General features: G+C 52.0%; 1 protein-coding gene and 1 long non-coding RNA gene across 2 annotated transcripts; both read left to right on the top strand.

Annotated features, from left to right (window-relative positions):
• The first annotated feature begins 77 nt into the window (after positions 1-77).
• On the top strand, positions 78-10,332 carry LOC124235339 (uncharacterized). The gene is made up of 3 exons (XR_006887448.1): positions 78-210; positions 3,845-4,092; positions 9,446-10,332. It is a non-coding gene; the product is annotated as an uncharacterized LOC124235339 (long non-coding RNA).
• On the top strand, positions 7,160-7,772 carry LOC124235334 (sperm mitochondrial-associated cysteine-rich protein). The gene has a single exon (XM_046653072.1). It carries the CDS (start codon positions 7,160-7,162, stop codon positions 7,682-7,684), a length of 525 nt encoding a protein of 174 aa, XP_046509028.1. The 3' UTR covers positions 7,685-7,772.
• Positions 10,333-10,951: the final 619 nt, after the last annotated feature.

Below are 10,951 nucleotides of genomic sequence, written 5' to 3'. Positions count from 1 at the left end.
CCAGCCCGGCTCCCTCCTCCCCTCCCGCCCTCGCTCCTCCCTCCCCTGCCGCCTGCCCCTGCCTGGCTCCCTCCTTGGTGCCCTAGGGCTGGGGGGCAGGGGGGAGGGGGACTGGGCGGGGCGGCCCAGGACGCCTGGGTCTCTGCCCCTCCCATTTGCTGGGCTTCCGTGGCTCCATCCCCGGGAGGCCGGGCAAGGCTGGCAGAAGAGGTCAGTGTCCTGAGCCCATGATGCCACCCTTTCTCTCTGGCACTTTTCCCTTCCTGCCATTTGGGGGGACTGGTTGAATTCTCTGGCCAGGCTGTGGTTCTGTGACGCCAGTCGCTGGTCCCTCCCCAGGGTAGGCAATGGGAGCTGTATCCCTGTCCTCCCAGGGGTGGAGAGATGGGGCAGGGGTATGACAGAGCAGATGCCACTGTCTTTGCCCTTTGCGTAGCCTTCACCTGCAGGTCAAAGTAGTCTCTCCTTCCCCTTGCCTACCCTAGATGGTCCTTTGGTCCCAGGAGCAAACGCGTTTAACCTGTGGGGGTTTGGGGGTGCTGACGCCTGGCTCCAACACCTCCTCCCTCTCACCCTGCTTTGAGTAAGCTCCAGGAGTTAGGGCGCCTGAGTCCCTGGCTGCCAATGTTGTCCCCACCTTTAGGCTTGGATCTGGAGGGGAAGAGGCTGGGGAGGAGGGCAGGAGGAACTGTAGCTGGGAGTGGGAGGAGCCTGGGGCTGGGTGTGAGAGAGAAAGCCCAAGCAGAGGGTGTGTGTCTGCCTTAACCAGTGCCTGCCTGCCTGCCTGCCTCGGAGATGCGCCACCAATGTTTGACTCTGTGTGTGCGCGTGTGCATGTGCCCAGAGTCAGTGTCAGTGTCTCATGGGGACATTCTCTGACTTCAACATGACCACCACAGACTCTCAGCCCGAGGGTGGAAATCCGGGGGTTTCAGTCTCCATTCTACTGAGGACAGAGGGAGAGAAGAGAAGGGGTCTGAAGTCCAAGCTCTGTGCATGGACCCCAAACACTCCGATGGCGATTAGGGGTGGGAGTGAGAAAGTGGGAGCAGCAGTGGCCTGGGCTAGGCTGGAGAGAGGCACCCAAAGGACTTCCCCAGCAACGATCCCAGGGTGGCCAGCACTGGGGATGTGGACTCCTGGTCACGTCACATTTTCCATACTGGAATTAGTCTGCACTGTCCTTGCTGCCACTCTGGGGGCCAGGTGTCCTCCTTCTTGGGAAAGGCTGCTTTTTTTGTTTTGCCATTTCCAAAAAATTTTTGTTTTAAAGTTTGGGATTTTTTTCCAGTTTTCTTCAGATATAATTGACATATAACATTGTGTTAGTTTAAGGTGTACAACATAATGGTTTGATATATGTGTATATTGCAAAAGGATTACCACAATAAGTTAATTAACATCCATCACCTCACATAGTTACAAATTTTTTTTCTTGTCATGAGAACTTTTAAGATTTACTCTTTTAGCAAAAGGTCACTTTCTGTAGGCAGGGTCAGGTGAAGGGGAGGCAGAAAGAAGGGGTGTGCTGTGGCCCTCTCAGGAACAGGAGATGTCAATGGGGCTGCAGACAAGGCCCTTCCTTTCACTCCAGGGGTGGGAAGAGCTGGGAATAGGTACTCCAGGGCCCCGTCCCCAAGTGGCCTGGCTGCTGTTGACGTTTCTTGGTTTCCCTGGGAGCAGCTCTCAGCAGTGTGGGAGGAGTGGGTGTCAGGGAGTTGGACCCAGGCATCCAGGCTGGGGTGGGATGGCGCCCATCCTGTGTGGCAGGGTTGCTGCCAGGAGGCTGCAAAGTTACCCCTTCCTGCCCTGGTGGTGGTAGCTGGTAGAAGGAGGGTGGGCCCAGCTGCGGTTTGCAAATGTGGCCCCAATTCCCCCTCCCCCTCCCAGCACATCTGTACTTGGTTTACAGTGAATGAGTCTCCTGTCCTCATGAACTGGGCAAGGGCACCACTCCCTCCCTGGTCCCTGGCGGGGCATCCTGATCCAGGACCAAGCACCACCCCTGTGACGTTCTCCCTGCTGGGTATCTCCTTTCTCAACTCTTCCCCTTCTCCTTAGAGGGGCTCAGGGGCTGGTCCCCAGGCCAAGTGCTAGAGTTGTAAGACTGTGCAGCTGGGGACAAGGTAGCTAAAACGGGGACAGAACACTGTTAGTAGCCTGAAAAGAGAGAGCGGGTCTAGAATTCCATCTATGTCTGCCCTCCTCTTTGTCTTGCTTTGTCTGTCTGTCTACCTCTGTCTTTGTCTCTGGTGGGTGTTTGTCCATCCATTAGTCTTGGCAACTGTGGCTCCGCCCTTCTGGCGGCCTCCTCGGTCCCCAGCCAACGACAGGAGCCAGGGGGCAATGCTCAGGAAGACTCGCCCTATGCTGGCCCTTCCCCTCAGGATTGCCTCGCCTCTGCCCCCGCCCCTCCCAGGACCCAATGACTGGGGTCTGTTCACAAGTCAAGCCAAAAAGCCCAGGCCGATTGGGGAGCAGGGGAGAGGGGCGCATTGTGAGGGGTCCCAACTCTTCTCTGTCTTGCAGTGGAGCCAATCTTCTGTCCAGGGGTTCCAGGGGGAGGCTTGGGAAGAGGGCCTCCCATTCTGGAAACTTGTGGAGAGAGCTCTTCTCATTTCTTTTTCTTGGGTCATCCCTATTTCTAGGCTTTGCTCTGTTTGTGGCTGCTCCACTTGGTCACCCTGGCAACTTGGAGAAATGATATCTTGGGGGCCCTAGAACCAGGCTTCCTTTGCTTCCCTCATCACAAAGACCAGAAAGGAGAGACTGCAAGGGAGGAAACGGATCCAGACGTCTGTCCTACCTGCCTTGCCTTTGCTGTATTGCCTCACCCTTAATTGTCACGCTTGCCCCCTCCCCACCAGCATCAGGATGCTGATAGGTAACTTTCGCATGCCCAGTCTGATGCTGGGGGATGTCCTGTGCCACACTCAGAGGGGGCTGGCAGATGTCTGTGCGAGGTGAGGGGAGCTATGTTACAACCCCCAAGGACATCATTAAGGCATGGAAGTGCCGTCGGGGCTTGGAGACCAGGGCACCCGGGAGAGCATGATGCAAACATGTTTTGTACAACACGTGTCTTCTTTCCCTTCCTCCCCTCCTCTCTCACCTCCTCCCCCTAGGCCTGCTCTGTGCCAAGGCTGGTGCCAGCCCTTCCCCATGTCCTCGCTCAGTTCCACCCCTTGTACCAGGCCTATTCTGCTGCTTGCCCAGTCTGTCGGCTCTCCTGCTGAATGAGCTTGTGTGTGGAAGGTCCTTACCAGCCCCAGTGCTGCTCAGATCCCCACATAGAATGAAGTCTTGAATTTGAAGCCCAGGATTTTAGGGCTAGCCTTAAGAACTCTAGGAATTTCTTCCCTGAACATGCACCATTTATTAATTCAACAAATCTTTATTAAGCATCTACTGTGTGCCAAGCACTGTGCTAGGCCCTGGGAGTACCCAGGTATGGTCCCTGCCCTTGCAGGCTCATAGTCCAGTGCAGGAGTCAGACATTAACCCAACTATCCACAAAATTGCAAGTGATAACCAGCATGGAGATGCATAAGGTACCATCAGAATGGACAGTAGGATTGTCCTCCAGTTAAGCAGATCAGGAAAGGCTTCTGGGAAAAATTGAGGAGAGTGGAGAGAAAGGGGGGCCTGGAACCAGGGTCTGGGCTCCCAGCCACCCTGCTCCCCCAGAAAGAAGAGGGACCCTCCATTCCTGCTCCCCACCTGGATTTCGATATGTTGCAAGGAAGGGATGGTAAGCACCTCCTAATGGCCAAAGCAGGACACTGGGACACCTGCTGACCCTGCCCTGCAATGATTCTACCCATCCCTTCATCTCCTCCTCCAGAAAGAGAAGTAGAGGCACAGATAGGCCTAGGCCTGAGGTCGTATACGGAAAACAAGGCCCCACGTTGTTGGCAGATCCCTCAGGGTGAGGGATGCCTGCGTTTGCCGAGCTGGAGTCTCACCAGACAGAAAAGGCTTCTCCTCTGAGCTGTTCTGCCGCCTGCCCTCCCCATCTCTGATCCAGCCCTGACCTGTCCTACTCCCTGGAAGGAGGAGCCTGTCTGCCTCCAAAGCTGCAGAGCGTGTGAGGTGAGTGCTCCAGGTGTCTGCCAGGCACCACGTGGGTGGGGAGCTCTGCGTTTGTACAGAACCTCCATCCAGGGGTTAGGGGGTTATCTCTCCTCTGTTCACTGGGGGGCTTCCCGTTCCTCTGGCCCAGGCACCAAGGTTCCAAGACTCTAAACTTCTTCCTTTCCGAAGAAAAGCAATAGAGGGCCTTTTGGAGGAGGGAGCAGGCTTCTCTGTGGCTGTGCCTCCTCCAGAGCTGGCAAGGAGGTCCTGGGACCAATGGGGTTAAGTTCCAGACCTGCTCTGACCCACTTTCCTCTCTGTGCCCATATCCCCTGGGGCCAAGGTGTTGGGTGGGGCCAGCCTGGCACCCCCGCACCCACACCTGGGACTTCCCTTGGATGGAAACTCCCAGAACCCTGGTGTCCTACCTCCCTTGCCAACTCCCACCAACTGCCGGGATCTGTTCAGCTTTAATTGGATCTCCCTGTCTGCCAGCTCTTCACCAGACTACATCTCTGCCTTAGCCCCAAGGGGCCCCAAGGATGTGGGTCCACTCTCTGGGCCCGTCTTTGATGTCTGGCTACCCCTTCTAGCACAGTCCTTTGATGAGAAGATGTGGGGTTGTGGGGAGGAGGGAGGGAAGCTGTCCTTTCTTGAGCACCTACTATCGTGCCAGGCTTGTACATTACTCGCTAATCCACACAGCAGTCCAGAGACATAGCAATTATCATTCCCATTTCACAGAAGAGAGAGCTGATAACCAGAAAGGTTAAGTGACTTGCCCAATGTCACACAGCTAGAAAGTGGCAGAGCTAAGATGGGAACTCAGGTCTTGCTCCTGAGCTCTCTCCACCACGGCAGGCTTCTGCAGCTGCCCATGTCCCTGGGGGATGAGAGACTTGGGAAATTCAATTCAATTCAATTCAGCAACATTTATGAAGCATCTGCCACACACCAGCACTGATAGATGTCAGAAATACAGGGAAAGTGGCTGTCCTCCAGGTCTGGTGGGAAAGACAGATGTATGGACTGGGAAGTATCTAACTTCAGCATAATGATCTGAACAAGGTGGCATGGAGCAGAGAAAGAGATGGTACTTCTATTTTCTCTTTCTGTAAAGAATACGTACATATATTATGAACAATGTACAGATAAACTGGAATAAAGTGAATACCTATTTAACTGTCTTCCAGCCTAAGAAAGAGTATTTCCTGCACTCCAGAAGCTCCCATGTGTCCCTCCCATAATCCTCTCCCTCCCCTAAGAAGTAGCCACCATCTGACTTTTGTGATAATTATTTCCTTGTTTTTCTTTAGTTTTACCACCTCTGTATGCATCCCTAAACAATATTGCTTAGTTTTCTTGTTTTTGAGGTTTATGTGAATTGAATGAGACTGATTACTCTTTTCGTGTCTTACTTATTTTGTTCAACTTCTTTGTTCATGAGATATATCCAAGTGGTTGCACATAACTGTCTTTTATTATTGTTGCATAGTATTCAGCTGCATAAATATACCAGAATTTGTTTTTTTATTCTACTGTTGGTGGATGTTTGAGTGTTTTTCAGTTTGGGCTATTGTAAACAGTACTGTTAAGAACATTCTTGTTCATTTTCCCAGAACATACATGCAAGAGTTTTTCTAGGCTATAAAACTAAGAATTGAAGTGTATGTACAAGCAATCTCAATTTTATCAAATAAGACCAACTGCTTTCCAAAACGGTTGTACCAATTACACCAGAAGCAGAACATCCCAACCAGGAGCAGGTGTAGGACCAAGAAGACCCATTCATTTTCTTGCCTAAAATCCTCAGTGGTTTTCCCTGTTCCTTGGAATAAGACCCAAGTCCCTGCCGTGGCTCGCAGGGCTCTGCCTTGCTCTCTACCTCTGCCGTTATGACTCTCCTCTTTGCTCTTTGCACTTGCTGTCCCGCCTCTCTAGAATGTTCTTCCACTAGATATCTCCATGGCTCACTGCCTTACTTCCTTCAGGTCTTTGCTAAAATGTCACTTCTCGGTGGCAGTGTCCCTTGCCACTGAATTTCAGATCACAACCTCCAGCACTCCTATTCCCTTCCAAGCGTCATTTTCTCCATAGCCCAGCCACCTTGGTTCCGCTCAGCCTCAGGCAGCTCTCCTCTGGTCTGCCAAGGCTTGACAGACTCTATCTCCCCACAAAACCCTTAAGGGCTGTTGTACCTGACTGTTTGGGGCCTGTCTAGCTGTCCTTCCTGATGGGCCCACCTCTCGAGTCACTTCTATCGCATCACCCTGTTATGTTCATAGACATTTTCATGTTGTGACCTAAGCTAATATATCTGTTCGTCTACACTGTATCTGTTTGGTTTTGGCCCCCACCCCACCCCTCACATTTATCAGAGGTCCATGAGAGAGGATACTTAACTGTCTTGTTCACTACTATGGCCAGTGCCTGTTGCACGATAGGCCCTCAAATAATAATTGTCCAGGCTGGTTGTCAGTCTCCCAGAGACAGCCGGGCAGCCCTACACCCACACCTGGGTCTTGCCCTATCTGGAAAGTCCCAGAACTAGACATCCTCCCTCTGCTGCCAGCTCCCACCAACATCCCTGGCTCAGTCTCAGAGCGCTCCTGCTGCTGCTGCTTCCTTCTTAACTCCCCTCTGGCCATCAGGGCTGGAGAGTGATGGGCAGAGGTCCTTACCCAGGCAGGTGTCAGGTGCCTGGAGCTCAGGAAACACTTTTTGATTAAAGGGGAAGACTTCAGAGATGATAAGACCTTGCCAGGTGGAGGAAAGAGAAAGGGTACTCTGAGCAGAAGGAACAGTGTGGACAAAGGCCTGGAGGCATGAAAGTGCACATCATATTTGAAGAACGGGTCCTGGTCTGATGCACTTGGAGGGTTTCCAGTGTAGGGGAGGGCTGCAGAAGAGCATTGCTGGGCAGGCCTGAAAGGGGGGGCTGGATGGGGAGGTCTGAGCTCCCTGCAGGCTCAGCAAGGCTCAGAAGTGTCTTAGCTTTAATCCTGCCCCCCACAGTCCGCCCCTCCTCCTCCACCCCTGCCCTCCCCTCCACCCAACCCCCCAGCCTGGCCGCTCCTGCAGCTGAATGGACTTCTCTCTGGGCCTACGCTTGGGGCCTCGGAACAAGAAGGCCACCCACCAACAGCCCCCTATCCCCTCTGGGCACGGCCCACCAACTGCCTCTCCTTGTCTGTCCTGTCAGCCCTCTGTCCGTGCCTGCCCCTGCCCTGGCTGTCCCCCTCCCACCTGTTCTGGCACTGCCTATCCCTCTTATGCAGCTACGTGCCCCTCCTGTCCCAGCCTCCCTGGCCCACCCTGTACCTGCTCCTGCCCTCCCTGCCCTCCTTGCCCTGCCTGTCCTCCCTCGACTTGTCCCCACAGCTCCTGCATCCCATGCCCTGGTCCACAGGTGACCTGCTGCCACCTCTCCCCTTGTCCCAATTACCCTTGCTCCAAGGGCCGAGCTTCCTGTCCGACCTCCTGCTTGGGCTGCAGTGACAGCTGTGGCTGTGGCCGGGGGGCTGCCTGGGGGCCTCCAGGCTCCATTGGCCGCTGTAACTGCTGCTCCAGGGGACAACGCCCCTCTCAGAGGCACTGTCTCATAGTCTAGGTGGGCTGTTGCCCACCTGAGAGATTGTCAGTCCCCCGGAGCACTGCTGGAGCTGCTTCTTCAGGAGGGAGGCAGAAGCTCTGGGCAGAGTGAAGAGAGGAATCAGCTAGACCCCTCGCCCAGGCAGGTAGGGGCAGCACACTGCTCAGAGTCCCCGGCCTCCCCCTCAGTTCTGGGGTGACAGCAGAGCATCTGTTTGAAGTCAGTTTCTGGGCGTGCTCCTGCTGGTTCCAGAACCTCCTCTTCTGCAACTTCTGGATTGGAAAGTGTTCTTCTCAGGGCCTCCTCCTTGGCCCCTGAAGGTGAGCAAGTTGGCCATTTTCCCACTCTAGTCAGCCTCCACTGGAGACTCTTCTTGGCTCATCTCTTCTGCAGTTTGCATGGATAAGAAGGATTCTTCTTCTAGAGGTAGTAGGGGGTCCCCTGTCCAGGGGCCACATCTGGCATCTTGGACCTCCACCCATATCCCTGACAGACCCAAGAGTCTCTGGACCCCTTACCTCTTATCTTGAGCCAAGCAAAGAAGGCCTATGGCTCTTGGACCAGAAGAGGAGGCTGAGCGGAAAGTTCCTGGCTCCTCCCTCCTGGTGGATATCATGACATCCTTCATGGTCCTTTGCTTCTAGGAACCCCGTGGTCTCTGCGCAGGTGTCTTGTCTTTCAAATCTCTGAGCGCTCACCCAGCCTCATGACCTCAATCTTCCAGCAATAATCCCATCTGTGACATCCATGCTCATCTGGCATGTAGGGGAGGGAAGCTGGGAACCCTTCACTCAGGCTCCCAAAGGTCCTATCCACACATCGCTAGTTGTCCCTGGGGCTGGGGCTGGGAGTTTGCAGAAGCCACCAAGGGGAAACTGGAAGTGAGAGACCCAAGTATCTGCCTGGGACTGGATCTGAAGCTGGGAGCCCCTAAGCCCTCCCCCACATTTCTCAAGTTCTCTGACACTCGTCTCTTTCAATCTTCTCTTTCTCCACCTCCTTCTCTGGGACCCTTTGTTCTTTCCTCTCTCTCTCTCTGTTTATACTTCCTTTTGTCTTTCTCTGTCACTCTCTCCATTTCTGTGTCCTTTCTATCACTGAGACATTCTGCCTTCACCTAATTTGTGTCTCTACATCTGTTTTCCCCACTTTCCATCCCTCTGTTTCTTCCTCCCTCTTTTTTCCCCTTCTAATCTAAAATCTGCTCAACATATATGTCTTTTCTTTCTCCCCTCGCTTCTCAATCCATGTCTGCGTGTCTCTTTTCTTCCATGGTCTTTTGATCCAGCTCATATCTCCCCAGGTTTCTGTGCTCTTCTGCTGCTGGGTCCATTTCATTTGTGATCTCTTTCATTTCTGTTTCCCTTTTGTCTTTGTCTCTTTTCCTGTCTTCTGTGTCGCCTGTTTCCTCACTTCCTAGCTCTCTTTCTGCCTCCCCATCTCTAGCTCTCTCTCTCTCCCTGGGCCCTGCAGCTGTCTGCACACCAGGCCTGTGTGATGCCCATCTCATTGCTGCCCAAGGGCCAAGACGTCGAGCCCTCCAGTGTCTGTCTGTCCCACACACACCTCGAGCCCTGAAGTGAGCAAGGGCTGGACACAGCTACCAGAATAGTCCCTTCTTTTCCTACCCACTATCCAATCCATTCATTCCTCCTCAGCCCTAAGCCCAAACCTTTTCAAAAATGATGCTTCTCCCAACTTCTTATTCTGAAAATTGGCAATTAAAAAGACAAAGAATTAAGTATTTATGCTTCCTGTCCTGTGTAAATTGTATTTCAGGGTAGCCGAATAGCTCTAAGTGGTGGAGAAGACATCTTATTTACAGAAGAATTCCAGCTAATGTGGAAGGAATATGGAATAAGAAAAATCACCACTTTGCAACCCCTAATGAAATAACTGGCCAAAGCAAGAACCATCAGTGGTGCTTGATGGAGAACTTTACAATGGAGGAACTCAGCTGTCAACACTGACCCTACTGAGGAATCTTAGCTTCACTGAAAGGGGCACAAGCACACACATGTACCTCCTGATGTGATGCAACCTGAGGCACCCACCACTACCTAGGAAGGATGTGCCAAACAAAGAAACAAACCAAAAAACTGAACATGACGCTGATCGAACCTCTAGAGCTGACCTCCATTTAATACTGGGGATGGAGGGACAAATTAAATGATACAATGAGGAAGTAAGAAGACACATCCAGAATGTGGGACATTCTATGGAAATCTGACCCAATTTCTTCAACTAGTTAACAGCTGGGGGAGGGAAAGTGAGAGGGGACATGAAAAGACAATTACCACGTGGAACATGTGGACCTTGATGGTTCCTGATTTGGACAACCCAATTGCAAAAAGACATTTGCAGACAGTTGGGGACATTTAATTATGGACTGAGTATTTATGATGCCAAGGAATCAGTGTTGATTTTGTTAGATGTAAAAATGGCTCTGGGGTTATGTGAGAAAAAGTCCTTATTTCCTAGAGATGCAAACTGAAATATGGAATGAAGTGACATATTTAATTTTCAACATTTCAGCAAATAAAAAAGGACAGAAAGAAAGGAATAGAAAGAACATAGTGAAAAAGTCAATATTGTTGAATTAAGGATATATAGGTTCATGGAACTATGCTCTCTATTTTTGTGTAGGTTTGGACATCTTCATAATAAAAGTTTTAAACGATGCTCCTCTGGAAAGTGTGGTTCCTAGTATTTCCCAAAGCATCCTCCCCACCTGCCCTGAAGGCCAGGACTTCCCCTGTGATTCCCACACACAGCCCTCCCTGCCCTTTACCAGAAGCGAGTCCTAGAGATGGATTGTGCACATAGGCTGCCCTTTATCCCCTCCATGCCTCTGCCAGCACATTTCCCATCATTAGGACCTTTCCCAGCTGTGCTTTACAGCTCTGAGGGGCCAGGGGAACCTTAAAGAGTTAAGATATTTTGAATAGGTCCTACAACAAATAAAGATAATCCAGAATAATGTAATCTCGCTGTAAGTCTTTCTCTATCAGGTGCTTCTGAGCAAAATGCAACTCAATAATGGGAGAAAACTGGCCTCTGTCTTGGAAAACAGAAGGCTGGAATGTAAGGCTGTCCTGTCCCACTTCCTGCCTTCATTCAGGATGACGTCCACCCCCAAAGAAAAGACCACCAAGAATTGAGAGACTGAGCATCATGAGTTCAAGGGGCTTCGGTCCAGGACTGAAATGGAGGGCATTTGGGTCCCCCCATACGCTCACTCACTGAATGACCCTCGGGAGATCATGATTTTTGAGTCTTTGTGTT

This window comes from Equus quagga, chromosome 1 (assembly GCF_021613505.1).
Source record: "Equus quagga isolate Etosha38 chromosome 1, UCLA_HA_Equagga_1.0, whole genome shotgun sequence".
Taxonomy (NCBI): domain Eukaryota; kingdom Metazoa; phylum Chordata; class Mammalia; order Perissodactyla; family Equidae; genus Equus; species Equus quagga.
Note: the sequence above shows the minus strand (reverse complement) of the source record. Positions and strands in the feature narration are given on the sequence as shown.